General features: G+C 38.6%; 1 protein-coding gene across 1 annotated transcript in view; it reads left to right on the top strand.

Annotated features, from left to right (window-relative positions):
- The window catches only part of MTPN (myotrophin), a 75,930-nt gene extending 55,049 nt beyond the window's left edge, over positions 1-20,881 (top strand). Inside the window, exon 4 of the mRNA XM_068972645.1 lies at positions 17,736-20,881. Within this exon, the coding sequence (XP_068828746.1) occupies positions 17,736-17,822 (87 nt within the window). The 3' untranslated portion in view covers positions 17,823-20,881. The remainder of the gene's footprint in view (positions 1-17,735) is intronic.
- The last annotated feature ends 247 nt before the right edge of the window (positions 20,882-21,128 follow it).

Genomic DNA, 21,128 nt, shown 5'->3' with positions numbered 1-21,128 from the left:
AGTCAATAAAGCAGAAATCGATGTTTTTCTGGAACTGTCTTGCTTTTTCCATGATCCAGCGGATGTTGGCAATTTGATCTCTGGTTCCTCTGCCTTTTCTAAAACCGGCTATCTGGAAGTTCATGGTTCATGTATTGCTGAAGGCTGGCTTGGAGAATTTTGAGCATTACTTTACTAGCATGTGAGATGAGTGCAATTGTGCGGTAGTTTGAGCATTCTTTGGCATTGCCTTTCTTTGGGGTTGGAATGAGAACTGACCTTTTCCAGTCCTGTGGCCACTGCTGAGTTTTCCAAATTTGCTGGCATATTGAGTGCAGCACTTTCACAGCATCATCTTTCAGGATTTGAAATAGCTCAACTGGAATGCCATCACCTCCACTAGCTTTGTTCATAGTGATGCTTTCTAAGGCCCACTTGACTTCACATTCCAAGATGTCTGGCTCTAGGTGAATGATCACACCATCATGATTATCTGGGTCATGAAGATCTTTTTTGTACAGTTCTTCTGTGTATTCTTGCCACCTCTTCTTAATATCTTCTACTTCTGTTAGGTCCATACCATTTCTGTCCTTTATCGAGCTCATCTTTGCATGAAATGTTCCCTTGGTATCTCTAATTTTCTTGAAGAGATCTCTAGTCTTTCCCATTCTGTTCTTTTCCTCTTATTTCTTTGCACTGATTGCTGAGGAAGGCTTTCTTATCTCTTCTTGCTCTTCTTTGGAACTCTGCATTCAGATGCTTATATCTTTCCTTTTCTCCTTTGCTTTTTGCTTCTCTTCTTTTCACAGCTATTTATAAGGCCTCCTCATACAGCCATTTTGCTTTTTTGCATTTCTTTTCCATGGGGATGGTCTTTATCCCTGTCTCCTGTACAGTGTCATGAACCTTCGTCCATAGTTCATCAGACACTCTATCAGATCTAGTCCCTTAAATCTATTTCTCACTTCCACTGTATAGTCAGAAGGGATTTGATTTAGGTCATACCTGAATGGTCTAGTGGTTTCTCCTAGTATCTTCCATTTTTGTCTAAATTTGGCAGTAAGAAGTTCATGATCTGAGCCACAGTCAGCTCCTGGTCTTGTTTTTGCTGACTATATAGAGTTTCTCCATCTTTAGCTGCAGAGAATATAATAAATCTGATTTCGGTGTTGGCCATCTGGTGATGTCCATGTGTCGAGTCTTCTTTTGTGTTGTCGGAAAAGAGTGTTTGTTATGACCAGTTTGTTCTCTTGGCAAAACTCTATTAGCCTTTGCGGTGCTTCATTCTGTACTCCAAGGCCAAATTTGCCAGTTACTCCAGGTGTTTCTTGACTTCCTACTTTTGCATTCCAGTCCCCTATAATGAAAAGGACATCTTTTTTGGGTGTTAGTTCTAAAAGGTCATTTAGGTCTTCATAGAACCGTTCAACTTCAGCTTTTTTCCACCTAGGACAAACAAAATAAGGAGTGATTACTCTTAAGATAGCAAGAGCACAGACCATTGTTCCATATTTCTTATTCCCAAAACACTATGCTGTAGGTCATTAAGACCTTAAATCTTCTACTTAGATAAGTTCCTGAAAAGCTGGCTTGATTTGAATGTATTGTAAGCCATTATATGTTATCCCAGAAGGGTCTTCATAGATATATACTATATTGCTGAATTATCGGTTATAAGTTGAGTCCTGACTTTAAAGTAGTTTTTAATTTTATTTGTGCCTATAATTTTGTCCTTTCATTATATCTGAGCCTTAATTTTTGTAGCTAAATTAGTGACATTCAGTGGTGGCTATATTGATAGCAAACCAATTGTAACCATGTAGAGTTGTTATTTTAGATGAAAGAAAGATTTTCTTTTTGTTTTTGAAAGCAACATATTACCTTTTTAAAGCAATGTAATACAATGTGGTGGTGGGTTTTTTTCCAAAATTAATTATGTTGATTTTATTTTTGCATAAGCTTCTTAATGGATACCCAGTAGCTCTGTTAACAGAATTTTTAAAGGAGGAAATTGTGCTCTTTCAAAAATCCTTAATTAACTAAAATGAGGCTATTCCAGTGCATTTATTTAAAGTCCAGTCAGAGTTTATATTATGTAATCTGGTTTGTCCTGCTTTTTATCAAAGTTAGAATCCTTATCAATTACTATGAATTCATTTGAAAGTACATAGTTTTAGAAGTTTTCCAGATTTATTGACAGCTCTAATATACAACTGATTCTTGAACAACAAAGGTTTGTATTGAACCAGCACACTTACATGCAGATTTTTTTCAGTAGTAAATGCTGAATATACTGCAAGATGCATGGTTGAGTGAATCAACAAATGCGGAGGAACCACAGATACGAAGAGCCAGCTATAAGTTACAAATGGATTTTCAGCTACACAGAGGGTCAACTATATCATTCCACTGGTATATCATTAGCATAAGGGAAAAGCCAAAATAATATTTTAAAACTCAGTATGATCACAAGTAATGGTAAAAACAAAAAAGTTGCTAGAATGTATAAAATCAAACTATGTGATTTGATTTTATATTAAAACAAGCTGTGCCAGTTACTGGACAATTTTTATTTTAATGCAGTAGAAGATGAAGTTATGACACAAGTAGGAATATAAGATGTTTAATTCTTTATTATCCATATGGCAAAAAAGGAAGGTAACATCTATGGAAAATATAACTTTTGTTTATGAAATCTCCAAATACTTAAGGTGACCATAAAGGAAGTTAAACAACTTCCTAAAGTCTAACAGAAAGTAATAGAATCAAGATTTTTTCCAAGACATGACTCCACACATGTTCTTTCTCCTTGAGAGTTCCTTTTCAGACTTATCATCATGGACAATTATGAGAAATGATTATATTTCTGCAGGTAAAAGCTATTTGGCCTGATTTTTTACTGTTACAACTCATGATTGAAAAAAATGTAGAGATCAACACTTGTGAGCCTTTCACTTCAAGACCGAGGTCTGAGCATGTGCCAGGGTATCCCGCTTTAACCCTCTGATAATAGAAAAGAGATTTTTTAAAATAAATGAATCGACATCTGCTTTAAACCATAAGATGGGATTTATGAGACAATAAATTATCCTTGAGAGACAGAAAACAGGTGAGATGAAGCTGAAGAAGAAGGCATTCCCAAACATAAGCAAGAGAGGACTGTTGCAAGTTACGAGTCGATCCAAGGCAGCTTGAAGCCCAGAAGTGGTCAGCACCCTGGGGCAACAAACAAGTGAAAAAACAAATTAAACCCAAAGGAGAAGACTGAGATGTAAAAATGAATATGCAAGAAATTACTACGTGAATAAAAACAATTATTGAAATATAAAATCAACATGAATGTTTAAAAATATAAGCTAAAACTATAGAACTGCTAAATAATACTAAATAAGATTCAAGGAATGTGAACAAAACTCCTGGTACTCACCAAATCCAGAGTACCTCAGAAACAGTGGTAAAACTGGTGAAAGGAGAGAGATGAAACAGATTCAAAATTCAGGCTCCAGAAGCATCCTGGGGAATAGAGTAGTCTTAAGCCTGTGTGAGGGTATGAAACAGAAGTGGCAGGAGCCCCACAGTCACTAAAAAGACCAAACCTAACAGACCTTGACCTAATGTTATGAAAGCAAAAACAGACCATCTAAGCACCTGTCATTTTTAATTGTAATTATCTCACAGTTGAATAAGATTTTTTTTTTTGCCTGAAAAAAATCTTAAAAGGAGACTTTTGAAATAAAAGATATTTAAAAGATGTATAAAAATATTACTGACTTCCTGACTAAAATCGCAAATGCCTGAATAATAGTAATGTTGCAGGCACACATTATGTAGAAGAGAGTTAATCACAAAATGGTACTCTTGAACTATGTTATAGCTGATGGATATTTGTAAGTCTAAATTTCATTTATTTTCACAGTTACATATAATTTGGCAGCATCTAATTTCTGTGTGGTTAAAAAAACAGTTCTCTCTGAGAAGTAATTGTTTGCCTATAACATTAATACACTATCAGGCTAGACATTTCCTCTAATATTAACATTTCCTCTAATCTAGTATATAGTATTTAATATATATATCAGATTTCTATATTTATACTTACTAAAATTCTTTATGTAATTCTCTTGATAATAAAAGATTTTAAGAAGTCTTGTTAAGAAAACTGTTTCTAAATAATCCACTCTAGGGTATTGTGGGGAAAAGGGAAATACTTAACATCAAAGTAACATTTAAGTTTACTATCATTTAGAATTCAGACAGATAAGCATTCATTACTCTAGTATATGTTTATACTCTGTCCCTTATATGCGATATACTGCTATTAAAAATGACCACTCAACTTCCTATTAAATAAGAATTCTTTTAAACAGAGAGAAAAACATAATTACTGTTTTATTATTACAGAATCAAACTGACAATATACTTGTTATTATAAATTCATTTGTTGGTAGAGACAGCATACTAAGCTATATCTGAGAGAGAAAAGTCCAGAATAAACTTGGCTCTTTTGTTTTCTGTTATTTCTCTGCTTTACACTGTGTCACAGAATTTACCTCCTTAGGACGTCTCCTGTAACCTTTCAAGAGAAATATGTAACCACTGATGTTTGTGCAATGCTGATTCAGACCACTCTGTGTTCATTGTGTGGATAAATGAGTGAAAAACAGATTTACTCAATGGCCTTCCTTTTATAAAAAGGAAGTTAAAATGATTAACATCTTATGTACAACTGCTGTAGAGAATAAAAAGTACTAAAACTGCTAATATTAGAAAAGCACCTTACCTGATAATGCTGAAAATTTTGCTCAATATGTTTTCTGTGCTGTACTTGAAAAAACTCAAGCAGCCAGTTGGTAATAAAATTTGAATATCCCTCTCAAATAGCAGCATTGTTAAAAGAGTTGTCTGTGGTACAGATTCTGCTGCTTGAATTGAGAATCAGGATAAAAGGGCTTAGAGGTCAACCCCTTTTCAGCTTAAGTAGATGTGTGGTAGGTAGAAACATTTTTTTACTCAAATTACTCACTATTCCACTCCTGGTAAAATCTAAACAGTTTTGCATATTCTCAAAGCACACATATTATTGATTATTGCTTTAACCCCCAGAGTTCTTTCCCATGTTACATGGGCAAGTTTAGTTTCAAAAAAATTTAGGACTAGTGACCTGCAAAGAACTGAGCAATACCTTTTCTGAATTGCCTTATTTTAAGAAACTGCATGAGGAAAGAACTAGCAGGCTTGATATAGCTAGAATAGTACCCCCCAGAGACTGTAGAAACCAGTTGTTATACTGTTTTGATGCACCTTACAAATCTCATCCACAACTATGTCCTTTGTAAGCTTTTTTTTTTTTTTTTTAACCTATTTAGCTCTTTCTGACTGGAGTGCATTGTTATTTTAGATAGGTTCTGTTAGTGACATAAAGTGTGTGCTGTGATGTCACACACCTCCAAGTTTGGCTTTCAGTTCTCCTTAATAACTTCGTGGCTTTAAATAAATTCCTCATCGTCTCAGCCTGAATGTTCTCTTCTGAGACATGGGGCTAGTACTTACCACATAGAGTTGATGAGAAGGTAAATGAATTAGCTCCTAGTTAAAATAGTACTTATACCTAAGAAATGTCGTGTAAGTGCTTTACATATATTGATTCATTTAATCACAGTAATCCCAATGAAGTGGGTACAGTTTTTAATCCCCCATTTTACAGATGGGGAAACTGAGGCACCAAGCATTGGGAAGGTTTCCCAGGATCGCACAGCTCATTAGGAGGAGAATGAGGATTCAGTTCAAGCCCCACTACTTTGACACCAGAGCTATAACATAAGAACAAATCCAAGATCATTATATATGCAGCTGAAAATGAACTGTAGTCACCGTCTCCAAATGAGAAGTACAGTGAAACATAGACTGTGTCTCATTGCTCCGGGGGTGGAGAAGGGGCTTCATTTGTTAGGTTTTGTTATGTAAATAGGTTGGAGTGGCTACTTTTCTCTGTAAGAGTTAATCGAGGTTATAAGAATCAGTTTTTTATATTTTTTTTCAAACTAAAAGGTTAAAATAGCAACACAGCCCACCACATAAATTAGAAGTCCTCGCAAGTATTGTTGTTCATACATGCCATTTCCTGTTGCTTGTTTAGCACATTGTTTAGAGAGGCAGACAGGGTGCATGGTCCTGAAGTTAGCAAAGACAGATTTAATACCTGGTCCTATGCCTTCCCCAGGTTTGATTCCTGGGTTGGGAAGATCCCCTGGATAAGGAAATGACAACCCACTCCAGTATTCTTGCCTGGAGAATTCCATGGACAGGGGAGCCTGACAGGCTGCAGTCCACAGGATTGTCTGAGTGGAACATGACTGAGTGACTAAACCACCACCTGTGACTTCACAGCCAATAATAAAGCACAGTTAGCAGATAATTAAAGACTGTGACAAACACTCTTAAGAGAAGTGGAATTCAACTGTAACAAAACTCCTGCTACAGAGATTTAAACAAGAAAGTGGCTTCCCCTTTTGTGGCTGAATAATATTCCACTATTTAACTCTTACTTTTAAGAGAGATTAACAGAATTTTTGATGGAGGACTTTGTGCAGAGGTCATGTAAGCCTTACCATTTCATTTACAGATTGTAAAGCAAACAAAGCATCTGCAGACAGGTTAAGGATCGCCTAAAGTCACACAGCTACCTCAGGGTAGGATTGGGATCCACACCACCTGCTTGATTTTGTAGCTGTACAATGTTGTATAAGTTACAGGTGTACAGTATATTTTTTTTAATGAAGTATAGTTGATTTACAATATTGTGTGTTTCAAGTGTACAGAAAAATGAGATTATACATATATATGTGTATATCTGTTCTTTTAAAATTCTTTTCCATTTTAGGTTATTATAAGATACTGAATATAAACCCTTGTTTATATATGGTAGTGTGCATCTGTTACAGCTTATCCCTCCCCTCCCCTTCCACTTTGGTAACCACAAATTTGTTTTCTACGTCTGTGAATCTGTTTTTGTTTTATATGTAAGTTCATTTGTACTGTTTTTCAGATTCCACATGTAAGTGATACCATATAATGTTTGTCTTTGACTTGCTTTATTTAGGATAATCTCTAGGTCCATCCGGTGATTCACAATTTTTTAAGATTATATTCCATTTATAGTTATTATAAAATATTGGCTATATTCCCTGTATTGTACAGTATATCCTTTCCAAAATTTGTGACAGCATGGAGGGACCTTGAAGGCATTATGCTGAATGAAATAAGTCAGAGAAAAATACCATATGATCTTATTTACATGTGAAATCTAAAACAGAACTCACATATACAGAGAACAAATGATGTTGATGGTTGCCAGAGGTGGGAGGGTTCAAAAGATACAAGCTTACAGTTATCAGATAAATAAGTCCTGGGGATGTAACATAAAACATAGTAACTATAGTTAACAATACTGAATTATACATCTGAAAGTTATTAAGAGAGTAAATCTTACAAGTTCTCATCCTAAGGAAAAAACTTTGTAACTCTGTGTAGTGATAGATATTGACTCGTCTTATTGTGGCAGTCATTTTGCAGTATATCCATGTATCAGATCATCATATTGTACACCTAGTGTCATGTTCTGTGTCAGTTATATCTCAGAGGAAAAGTGGCCTGCAGGTATGACAGTCCAAGGCTGAATGACTGGCTCCCCTTGTCCTTTCCCCTAGTCCTTACTGTCTCAGGACAACTAAGGATTCTCTCGTCCCTGGGGCTTTATGGAGAAAGAAAGCTGTCCACAGGAGAGGCCAGCTCTGTGCCAGAGGGCCGCCTACAGCTTTAAGGGAGTCTGGGGATTCAGTTTCTTCTCTGTAGGGGAGGAAAGCACAGAAAAAAAAGGGGGCTGTACTAGACTTTAGATAAGCCAAGCTACAGTGTCTGCCTTGCAGTGTGGTCGACAACATGCCCTTGCATACAGGAGGAGAGAAGCCAGGCCAAGTCACTGTCTGGAAAATTCCAGAAGGGCTTCACAGAGAATAACAGTTGAATAAGAGTTAGTCGAGTGGTTAAAGGGAGAGGACGAAGAAGTGCTTTGTTCCTTTACATTTTAAGAGTCCTGTGGGACATTTAATACCAGATATTCAGGCATTCGTTTTGTATTTGATTCTAACTCGCTTTCTTTCCAAAAGTGAGTTGAATATATCAAACCACAGTTGCTAAGTTTTTATTTAGTGGTTATAGATCCATGATATTAATGTACTTTACGATTAGATTGAATTTTGGTTGCTGTCTCGTTAGTTGTATTTGTATTTGAAGTAGCGTCAGACACGACTGAGCAACTTCACTTTCACGCATTGGAGAAGGAAATGGCAACCCACTCCAGTGTTCTTGCCTGGAGAATCCCAGGGACGCGGGAGCCTGTTGGGCTGTCGTCTGTGGGGTCGCAGAGTCGGACACAACTGAAGCGACTTAGCGGTAGCAGCAGCAGCGTAGTGGTTATATTCTATCAGTTCAGTCACTCAGTCGTGTCCAACTCTGTGCGACCCCATGGACTGCAGCATGCCAGGCCTCCCTGTCCATCACCAACTCCTGGAGTTCACTCAGACTCACGTCCATCGAGTCGGTGATGCCATCCAGCCATCTCATCCTCTGTCGTCCCCTTCTTCTCCTGCCCTCAATCCCTCCCAGCATGAGTCTTTTCCAGTGAGTCAACTCTTCACATGAGGTGGCCAAAGTACTGGAGTTTCAGCTTTCACATTATTCCTTCCAAAGAACACCCAGGGCTGATCTCCTTCAGAATGGACTGGTTGGATCTCCTTGCAGTCCAAGGGACCCTCAAGAGTCTTCTCCAACACCACAGTTCAAAAGCATCAATTCCTCGGCACTCAGCTTTCTTCATGGTCCAACTCTCACATCCATACATGACCACTGAAAAACCATAGCCTTGACTAGGTGGACCTTTGTTGGCAAAGTAATGTCTCTGCTTTTGAATATGTTGCCTAGGTTGGTCATAACTTTTCTTCTAAGGAGTAAGCGTCTTTTAATTTCATGGCATCAATCACCATCTGCAGTGATTTTGGAGCCCCAGAAAATAAAAGTCTGACACTGTTTCCACTGTTTGCCCATCTATTTCCCATGAAGTGATGGGACCAAGATGCCATGATCTTCGTTTTCTGAATGTTGAGCTTTAAGCCGACTTTTTCACTCTCCTCTTTCACTTTCATCAAGAGGCTTTTTAGTTCTTCTTCACTTTCTGCCATAAGGGTGGTGTCATCTGCATATCTGAGGTTATTGATATTTCTCCCGGCAATCTTGATTCCAGCTTGTGCTTCTTCCAGCCCAGCATTTCTCATGATGTACTCTGCATAGAAGTTAAATAAGCAGGGTGACAATATACAGCCTATGCTTCCATGTCCTAGCTATTGTAAACAGTGCTGCGATGAACATTAGGGTACATGTGTCTCTTTAAATTCTGGTTTCCTCAGTGTGTATGCCCAGGAGTGGGATTGCTGGGTCATATGGCAGTTCTGTTTCCAGTATTTTAAGGAATCTCCACACTCTTCTCCATAGTGGCTGTACTAGTTTGCATTCCCACCAACAATGTAAGAGGGTTCCTTTTTCTCCACACCCTGTCCAGCATTTGTTTGTAGACTTTTTGATGGCAGCCATTCTGACTGGCATGAGATGGTACCTAACTGTGGTTTTGATTTGCATTTCTCTAATAATGTGATGTTGAGCATCTTTTCATGTGTTTTTGAGCCATCTGTATGTCTTCTTTGGAGAAATGTCTGTTTAGTTCTTTGGCCCATTTTTTGATTGGATCATTTTTCTGGTATTGAGCTGCATGAGCTGCTTGTATATTTTTGAGATAATTTTTTGCTTTCAGTTTTTCACCATTGAGGATAATGTTTGCTGTGGGTTTATCATATATGGCCTTTATTATGTTGCGGTATTTTCCTTCTGTGCCTGCTTTCTCGAGAGTTTTTATCATAAATGGGTGTTGAATTTTGTCAAAGGCTTTCTCTGCATCTGTTGAGATAATCATATGGTTTTTATCTTTCAGTTTGTTAATGTGGTGTATCACATTGATTGATTTGCAGATATTGAATCCTTGCATCCCTGGGATAAAGCCCACTTGATCATGATGTATGATCTTTTTAATGTTGTTTGTTGGATTCTGTTTGCTAGACTTGTTGAGGATTTTTGCATCTATGTTCATCAGTGATATTGGCCTGTAGTTTTCTTTTTGTGTGTGGCATCTTTGTCTACCCAGAAGTAATTTAAGCATTGTTTTTATATTTTATCTGTAAAAGTCTATCAGTATTCAGGACTAGATAGCTTTACTGGTGAGTTCTACCAAACATTTAAAGAAGAGTTAATATCAGTCCTTCTCAAACTCTTCCCAAAAACATCAGTACAGATGGGACCACTTCCAGTCTCATTTTACAAGGCCAGCATTTCCTCATCCAAAACCAGACAAGGATGCCACAAGAAAATTGCAGGCCAGTATCCCTGATGAACATAGATAAAAAAATCCTCAACGAAATGTCAGCAAACCAAACCCAGCAATACATTAAAAGGTTCATACTCCATGATCAGATTATTCCAGGGACATAAGGATGATTCAGAATCTGCAAATCAATCATTGTGATATAATGCAATAACAAGGATAAAAATCATATGATTATTTCAGTAGATGCAGAAAAAGCATTGACATAATTTAACATTCATTCATAATGAAAACAATAAATCGGATGGAGAGGGAATATACCACAGCATAACAAAGGCTGTATTATGACCACAACCTGTATGTCATACTCAACTGCGAAAAACAAAGCTTTTCCTCTAAGATAATGAACGAGATGAGGATGCCCACTCACACCGCTTATTTAACATAGTACTGGAAGTCCCTAGCCAGAGTGGTTAGAGAAGAAAAGAAATAAAAGGTATCCAGTTTGAAAGAGAAGAAGTAAAATGTTCTCTATTTGCCAATGACACAACATATATTATAGAAAACCCTAAAGACTCCACTAAAATAGCTGTTAGAACTATTCACCTAATTCAGTTAAGTATCAGGATACAAAACCAGTATCCAAAAATCTGTTGTGCTTCTGTATACTAATTACAAATTATAAGAGAATTTAAGTTCCACTTAAAATAATTGCATCAAAAAGAATGAAATACCTAGGAGTAAATTTAACCAAGAAGGCATCATTCGTATGCTGAAAACTACATGGATGAAATATATTGAGAAGACACAAATAAATGGAAAGATACTTTGTGCTCATGCATTGGCAGAATCAGTATTGTTAAAATGTCCATAATGCCCAAAGAAGCTTTAATGCCGTTTCTATCAGAATTCCAATGGCAATTTTTATAGATTAAACAGTGCTAAAATTTGTATGGAACCACAGCAGATCCTGAATACTCAAAGCAATCATGAGAAAAAAGAACAAGGCTAGCGGTGCCACACTTCCTGATTTCAAACTATATCACAAATATGTAGGAAGTAAAATTGCTCCCCAGGTGGCCCAGTGGTAATAAATCTCCCTGCTGGTGCAGGAGACACAGGAGATGTGAGTTCAGTCCCTGAGTTGCAAATAGTAGGAAATGGCAACCCACTCCAGCATTCTTGCCTGGGAAATTTCATGGACAGAGGAGCCTGGTAGGCTATGTACATGGGGTCACAAAGAGTTGGACATGACTGAGCATACATGCATAAGAATCAAAACAGTACAGTATTGACATAAAACGAGATACAGAGGTCAGCGGGACAGAAAATAGAGAACCCAAAAATAAACCCACATATATATATACACACACACACACACACACACACACGAAATTAAAAGACGCTTGCTCCTTAGAAGAAAAGTTGTGACCAACCTAGACAGCATATTCAAAAGCAGGGACATTACTTTGCCAACAAAGGTCCATCTAGTCAAAGCTGTGGTTTTTCCAGTAGTCATGTGTGGATGTGAGAGCTGGACTATAAAGAAAGCTGAGCGCCAAAGAACTGATACTTTTGAATGTGGTGTTGGAGAAGATTTTTGAGAGTCCTTTGGACTGCACAGAGGTCCAACCAGTCCATCCTAAAGGAAATCAGTCCTGAATATTCATTGGAAGGACTGATGTTGAAGCTGAAACTCCAGTACTTTGGCCACCTGATGCAAAGAACCAACTCATTGGAAAAGACCCTGATGTAAAAGATTGAATGCAGGAGGAGAAGGGGATGACAGAGGATGAGATGGTTGGATGACAGAGGATGAGATGGTTGGATGGCATCACCCACTCAATGGACATGAGTTTGAGTAAACTCTGGGAGTTGGTGATGGACAGGGAAGCATGGTGTGCTGCAGTCCATGGGGTCACAAAGAGTCGGACACGACTGAACAACTGAACTGATATACACACACGGTCAATGAATTTACCGTTAAGCAGCTAAGAATATACAATCGGCAAAGGACAGTGTAGTCAATTAATGATATTGAAAAGTGGGCAGTTATATGCAAAAGAATGAAACTGGACCACTATCTTACACCACACACAAAAATTGACTCAAAATGGATTAAAGACTTTGAAACAAGACCTGAAACGATGGAACTTCGAGGGAAAAAAACATGGTTGATAAGCTCGTTGCCATTCATTTTGGTGATAAGTTTTTGAATTTGGCGCCAAAAACAAAAGAAACCATCAACAAGATGAAAGGGCAACCTATAGAATGGGAGAGAATTATTTGCAAATCATATATATGATAAGGGGTTAATATCCAAAACAAAATATTCACATAACTGGAAAAAAAAGTTTAAAAAATCTTGTTTTAAAATGGATAGAGGATCTGAATAGACATTTTTTACAAAAGATACTCAGATGGCCACCAGGTACATTAAAAGGTTCCTCAACGTTAGTAATCATCAGGGAAATATAAATCAAAACCACAATGAACATCACCTCATACCTATTAGAATGGCTGTTATTACGGATATAAGAAACAGTAAGTGTTGGCAGGGATGTGGAAAAAAGGGAACCCTTGTGCACTATTGGCCAGAGAAGGCACTGTCACCCCACTCCAGTACTCTTGCCTGGAAAATCCCATGGGCAGAGGAGCCTGGTGGGCCACAGTCCATGGGGTTGCGAAGAGTCGGACACGACTGAGCAACTTCACTTTCACTTTTCACTTTCATACATTGGAGAAGGAAATGGCAACCCACTCCAGTGTTCTTGCCTGGAGAATCCGAGGGACGGGGGAGCCTGGTGGGCTGCCGTCTATGGAGTCGCACAGAGTCGGACACGACTGAAGGGACTTAGCAGTGGCAGCAGCGCACTATTGGCAGGGTGTAAGTTGGTGCAGCCTCTGTAGAAAACAGTATGGAGGGGCCTCAGAAATTAAAAATAGGACTACCATATGATTCAGCAGTTCTACTTCTGGGTGTTTATCTGAGGGAAACAGAAGTCCTAACTCAAAAAGATATCTGTACTTTGTGTTCACTGCAGCATTATTTACTGTGACCAAGACTTGAAAATAACCTGTGTGAATAAAGAAAATGTGATATATGTGTGTGTGTATGTGTATATATATATACACACACACTGCAATGGAATATTATTCAGCTATTTAAAAAAAGAAAATCCTGCCATTTGCAACAACAGAGAGGCCTTGAGGGCATTGTGTTAAGTGAGATATATTGGAGAAAGACAAATACTGTATTATCTCAGTCAGATGAATCTCAAAACTCATTTGGGTGCGAGGAATGGGTGAAGGTAGACAAATTATCTTACAAAGCAGAGATACTGTCAGAATTGATGGAACAAGAAACACAGGTTTAAATAAATACATCACAAATTTACAGAGAAACAAAACTGCTGTTTTTAAGTATAAGAAATTGGGAGGATCTGGGGTAGAAGGTGGTAGTGTGTTAGAGCCGCATCTGTGTAGTGAGGAATCAGAAGGTAATATCTAAAGTTAATAACTCTAGTGGCATGAGTGTATTAGTTACAGCCATGAAACGGTTCTTAGAACTAATAACAATTGATTGAAAATGGTTTCCTCAAGGAAGGGATGAGGCCAGATGTTTCTTAAGTTCTCCAGTCAGCTACCAAAAATCATTTTCTTTTAATATCTTTTTCCATGTTGACAGAACTGCTTTATCACTTTTAGAAGAACTGGTTTGAGTTAATTAAATTTATTCCTAACATTTATTTTTGATGCTATCATAAATGGAATTGTTTTCTTGGTTTTATTTTTAAATTTTGGATATTAAGCCTTTTAATAATACGAAATGTCCCTCTTTGTCTGTGGTAATACGTCTTTATCTTAAAGGCTTCTTTTGTGTGGTGTAAGTCACTGTTTCTCTTATGGTTACTCATTTATTTTTAAAAGCAGTACATGCACATATATATTTAGGACATGAGTAGATAGAAACACTAGAATGTTAATGTTAGTTGTATCTGGCTTATAGAATAATGAGTATTATGGGGGTTTTTTTGGTGTGTCTGAGTTCTGTGATTAGTTTGTGTTATAATTAGGAGAAAAGAGATGGCTTATATAAAATTTTAGATACTTTTATCAGCCAGATTTTGGGGGTTGCAAATAGCAGAATTTGACTCAAGTAGAAGATAATTGGCCTAATCATAGAATCAGTTGGCAAGTTGGAGTACTGGGCTGAGAAGAGGCCAGAACTGTGCCAGCTGTGAGACTTTAGATAGGAGACACTTCACTCCTTGCTGCCTTTTCTGGGTGACGCCACAGAAATAAGAGAGCTCTGACTTCTTGTTGCCTTTCTTTTGCTCTTTTCAGTCAAGATTCAAAATCCAGGAGTGAGTGTCCTGCTCTTATGGTTGGCAAGAAAAGTACCTGGCACCTTAAGTTATAGTTTGAGGAGTCCACACAGTGGTGACAAATGATTCCCTAGAATGAAATTAGGATGCTGTTATCAGAAGAAGGGACGTGAACTCTGGCAGCTGAAAAGCAACAGATGTTCACTGTGATATTTGACTTTTTGTTAATGCAGAATTAGAGTTTACAATGCTAGTCATAAAAAGTTACCAATAAGAATAAGAAACATTGTTTTGTTAAAAATAGAACCACCATATGATCCACTTCTGGCCTTATAAGCCAGACGAAACTATAATTCTAAAGAAGATAGATGCACCCCTCTGTTCACAGCAGCACTGTTTAGAGTAGCCAAGACATGGAAACAGCCGAAATGTCCACCAACAGATGAATAAAGATGTGGTGCATATATATACAGTGGAATACTCCTCAGTCATAAAAAGGAATGAACGTATGCCATTTGCAGCAACATGGATGGGCCTAAAGATTATCATACTAAGTGAAGTAAATCAAAAAGAGAAAGACAAATACCGTATGATATCACTTATGTGTGGGATCTAAAATATGACACAGATGAACCTGCCTATGGAGCAGAAACAGGGACACAGGATAGACGGGTGGCTGCAGAGGGATAGTGATGGAAAAGAGGCATGGATTCCAAGTTTGGGGTTAGCAGATGCAAACTGGTACGTATAGAATGGTGAACAATACGGTCCCACGTAAACCATAATGGAAAAGAATATGAAAAAAATGTATGTACATATAACTGAGTCACTTTACTGTACAACAGTAATTAACACAACAGTGTCTTTCAACTAGACTTCGGTAAAAAAACATTTTAAAGAATTTGTTTTGAATACAACTGACCCAATTATTGTCACCAAACCTGGATGTGAGAGTTGGACTGTGAAAAAGGCTGAGCGCTGAAGAATTGATGCTTTTGAACTGTGGTGTTGGACAAGACTCTTGAGAGTCCCTTGGACTGCAAGGAGATCCAACCAGTCCTTTCAGAAGATCATCAGCCCTGGGATTTCTTTGGAAGGAATGATGCTAAAGCTGAAACTCCAGTACTTTGGCCACCTCATGCGAAGAGTTGACTCATTGGAAAAGACTCTGATGCTGGGAGGGATTGTGGGCAGGAGGAGAAGGGGACGACAGAGGATGAGATGGCTGGATGGCATCACTGACTCGATGGACGTGAATCTGAGTGAACTCCGGGAGTTGGTGATGGACAGGGAGGCCTGGCGTGCTGCGATTCATGGGGTCGCAAAGAGTCGGACACGACTGCGCGACTGAACTGAACTGAACCTCTGTTGGCAGGCTCGCCACTGAAGTTCTCACTTGCAGATTTCTCTGTCACTTGACTGTAAGTTCCGTGTGTCTCATAGTGCAGTTAAAATCACTTAGAAAATGAGAAAGCAAACCTTTATATTCATAATGGGAGGACTTTGTGATAATTGAACACTTGCTAGAATTTCTGTCATCTCCTTCCTGGCTCACTTAATCAGCTTGTCCTTACTCATCAAGACCCAGCTCAAGCATTACCTCATCCAGAAAGACTCCTGCACCCTCCTTCCTCATCCCGTTCTGGTTTATGGGCCACTCACCCCTGTGCATAGTGCTCTTTTTGCTCTCATCCCATTGTATCATATTTGTCCATTTGTTTGTCTCTCACACGAGCCAGACTGGCAGAGTGTATCTTGTTTTTCCTTTGATTCTCCAGCCCCTTACGCCTGGGAAATTCCATCGAGAGAGGAGTCTGATTGGCTACCATCCATGAGGTCACAAGAGTCGGACAAGACTTAGTGACTGAATCACCACCAGCCCCTTACACAGTGTCTATACCTCAGGCATTCAGTCAATATTTGTAGAATGACTGAATGGGTTCCCCAGAGAAAGGAGGCAGAGCATTCCCTATGGAACCCAGCAATGTAAAGGTGTGGAATGGTGAGACATTCTAGAGGATCAGCACATTGAACGATGAATGGGAGCAGAGACTGGTGAATTTGACTGACATTGGTCTCTACAGGACCATGTACTGCCAAGTTTAGACAGTTGTATAGGCCTCAGGAAGAGAAGAGCCTTGGCAATGGTAGGAAGACAGGACACTAGAGGTTATGTAGTGAATACATCCTGGTTGGGCTGGAGCTGTCAGAGAGCCCTCAGACGGCAGAGTGTTGCTGTCACTGGGAGTTAGAGAGCTCAGACATGGTTTGGGAGCAAATCCACCTCCTGTGTACCAGGCACTTGTTTAAATACTGGGGACACAGTTTTTTTCTAATAAGGGAAGATGGATAAGAACAACAGACACCAACCAAAGCATACGTACACATTCTCAAAACCGAAGTGCCGTGTTGCAGGTAAAATGTCCAGAACAGCACTCTCCTCCAGAAGCACAAGGGAGCAAACTGGAGAGGATCTGTCTGGAGTACAACAGGGACCCTCCTTTCCTGGCTCACATTCCAGTGGAAGTATAATGACCAGTATCATACATGTTCTTTAGGAATTTGTCTAAAAGATTTATAAGTTCTAGATTTTAAAAATATGTGTGTAATATTTATGCACTCTCCAAAAAGTGTTGCAAAGAAGACAGTGTTGTCACAGTAATGCTTTTTTTAGCAAAAGTGTTCTCTCCCCACCCTCATTATATACTACACACAGGAATCTTCCTGTTTAAAACTTAATTGGTTGGGTATTATAAATAAAAACCAGTCATTGCCTATATTATTGGCAAGTTGTGTTTATAGTTTGTATATTTCTAGTGCCTGAAAAATAATCTGATACTTTTACAGCTTAATCTGTATCCTTGACAACTTGGGGCTTTTCCTTCAAGGGAACAGATTCCAGGAGCAAGAAGTTTTGTATGTGCCAAGTAATCTAGCCTTTCATTCTCTTCTCTTGGTTGTAGGCTTGTTTAATGATAAAGGTTCTTTCCTCTGTTTTCCAGGGTGCCGATAAGACTGTGAAAGGTCCCGATGGACTGACTGCCTTTGAAGCTACTGACAACCAGGCAATCAAAGCCCTTCTTCAGTGATGGACGGATGGGCTAACAGCTCTGGAAGAATGACTCTCCTGTGGCCTCACACTGCTGCCTGTCTGTCTGTTACTCTCTATCTGCCAGCTTCTTCAGCTAAAATACTTTTAGAGGGGTGAGGGGAGAGAGAAATTCATAACAAATCAGACTACCAGGAACAAAAAAAACAAGATCAGGCTTTTACTAGGATTTCTGATCAGGTCAGCCTCTTTTCCATTTCCAGTTTAAAAAAAAAACAGTTGATACCCATGGGAGAGCAAAAGACAAAACATACCGTTAATATTTGACCTTTTCAGCTCCCTAGCTAATTTATTAGATTGTGTTGAGGGTCTGATTATACCAAGGCCAACTATACATTTGGTAGCCCTATCTGTGTGAGCAGTAGTGGCTGCTGTGACGAAACTTAGGGTGCTGAGACAAGCAATTAGCTCTAGCCTTCTGCCTTAAGATGCACTCTAGTGGGGATTTCCCGGCATAGTTAAGAGCGCTGCCTGTGGTTGGTGACCAAATCTCCCCTGGTGACTTCCAGCTTTACATGAGAGCTCGGTTAAGGCGAGGGGGCACATACTCCTCCGCTGCTGGACGGCTGGACTTTGGGTTTCCTCTCCCCCTTCACATGGATTTCATGTATCTTTAGGTAAAACTGACTAGTTATATTTATAAAATCTCAAATTTTGGAAGTCTAAAGGAGAAATCATTCCAGTCTGCATTTTTTTTCCCGTCCTCTAGATTCACACATAGATCATTGAAACACTTTTCCAACTCCTGCTGGTAGTAAAAGGGGATTTAAAAATAGAATCATAGCCATAAGCCTGTTAGATAAAGAGAGAACAGTTGTCTTAGTACCTATGGATTTTCTTCATTTGCTGTTTGAATAGATTGGCCTCAGTTCTGTTTGGAGAATCAAGGAACATTCTTTTGGAATGCCTCTGTCAGACCCACCTTGGATGCTGATTACTTACTACACCAAAGCTCTCACTGGGGTGAGATATACTGTTCGGACCAGTTTAACCCCATCTCTTAAAAACACGCATGTCACCAGGTTTCCCAGAGTTGTTGATGGGCTTGTGCTGAATGTATGCCAGCCCACCTGCCTAATATATTTTTCTTTTCTCTTATGCACTGCATACAGTGGGACACCTTCAAATTATATTCTGTATTAAAAATACAGTGCCCTAAAATGGTGTTCTGACCTGCAGAAAATAGTTAGGCACATTTTCTAATGTTTATTTCTTGAGCAGTACAGCTAATTAAAACATACATATACCCTTAAATTTGCTGTCCTGCATATAAAGTAAGATTCATTTGACTTGCCATCCATATATGCTTACTAAAAATACTAGCATTTTTCCTTAGCCATGTCATGCAATAATTGAATGTACCTCAAATTTTTAAAAGTGGGGGGAGGGTGGGTTAGGGACTTATATTCAGATTGTGGTTAATAAAGAATTAATGACAATTTTTTAAGGCCATGTAGCATCCTAACAACAGGGTTAAACTAGTACCAAGAACAGTCAGCCTGGCCAATAACAAATCTTACCAGTTGCTGATTGGTTGGTTGATGTGTGGGTTTGTTTGTGTGTATTTTTCCCCGGTGAACCCTTTTTTTATCCTGTGGCTTTTTCACTTAAAACTAGCCTAACCCTGGAATTTTCCTGCGTCCAAGAAAACAATCACAGAATACTGGTTTAAATACTTTGATACCTGTGGCTAATTCTGCTGTCTTGATGCAAGCTATTAGAGTTGGATTAGAAGTCAGTAATTAGTGCTTTATGACATCACTGAACTGAAACACAGTGATCCTCGCTGAAGATGGAGGGCACTCTATCAGGTGTTCTGATATCTTTGTTTTCGCTTCTTGGCATACTGCTGTTTAAAAGGCTCGACTTTTACTCTCTGCACAGTTTTCACCTTTACTTTCCGAGTGTTTTCTGTAGTGGGCTACTGTAGAGAGTGTGCTGTTCTACCATTCCTAAACCTGGTCTGCTTCCTCCAGTCACCTGGTCCAGAGACCATGTGATTCTTTGTACAGTTTATCCTGGTGTTCCTTGTAATGCAGTAGAGGCTACTTTGCCTTCCCTCTTCTTTCTCAACCATTTTGTAAACCCCGTAATTATGAAGCGGTTGCTTGAGAAAATAACAGATAAACATAGAATAGACTGACCAAGATGGTTTAGAGTTTCTTTTTTTTTTAAACTAGGTTATTTATAATGTATTTCTGAACCACTTGGCAGAGAAATTTACAACACTTAATGTTCATATTTTGAATAAAGAAAGCTAAAACTTTGTCTGCTTTTTTGGTACTACATGCATTAGTAAAAGGTTAAGTAAGTTTTGTTCTCCACTGCAGTAATATTTAACATCTCAGAAAAAAATCTTGCATGTTCTGTAGTTTTGTATTAAGTCAGTCTTTTCATATGCACTATTTCAAGTGAAAGCAGGTGGTTTACCTGTCTACATTAGTATCCTAACAGATTCCCCCTTGCAGCTTCAGACTGGCGTCCGCAGACTTACAGGTCAGCTAACGGCCCCGGAATCGACCCAGTAGTTCTCTGCACAGCTCACCTTCTAAACCCAGTGGGGCCTGAAGGAGAAGTAGGTGGATGCCATGGGTGGAAGCTGCCAGCAAGCAGGCCCTTCATTCATTGATTTCCTTCCCCCAAATAAGGGATTTCAAATTTATATGTACCTATTTGATTTTTTCCCCTAAAACTTCAACTAAGCTGCTGTTTTCTTCCATGCAATATTGTATACTCGATTGTGTATAGAAGAAGCTGGTGAGAGTGCCCTCCTACATAAGCAATTGCAGTGTTTGCATGCAAAATTTTAAAAAATTTAAATTGTCCTGATTCTATTTTGTAAATGGAGAAACAATCATATCTTTCTAAGCAGTAATGGAGGAAGACTAGTGCTTTGTGCATTTTGATATATTTGAGTTCATTTTTTCCACAGTGTAATACATTTGACACAGTTGGGTTTCTCATATTATCCTAGTTCATGTACATCAGAATGCTAAATAATACTGTGTTTAAGTTTTGTGTTGCAAGAACAAATGGAATAAACTTGAATTGTGCTACAGCCAACGTGTCAGGGTTTTTCATTTTTCTCTTCCCTTGGTTACTTTGGGTTATTATCACCTTCCTCCTCTAGTCTTCTTTATAACTGTACTGGTACTTTGCCTTAAACTTTACCTGATCTGAGTTTCCCCCCTTTATTCCACTTCTAGAGAGAAAATAAGACTAGGAAAGATTTAACTGAAATAAACTGTACTACTCATCTCATTGAGAGGTTCTGCTCATCTGTCAG

The sequence above is a fragment of the Capricornis sumatraensis genome, chromosome 5 (genome assembly GCF_032405125.1).
Source record: "Capricornis sumatraensis isolate serow.1 chromosome 5, serow.2, whole genome shotgun sequence".
In the NCBI taxonomy this organism is placed as follows: Eukaryota; Metazoa; Chordata; class Mammalia; order Artiodactyla; family Bovidae; genus Capricornis; species Capricornis sumatraensis.
The sequence above is the reverse complement of the archived record's forward strand: the minus strand, read 5'-3'. Positions and strand labels throughout refer to the sequence as shown.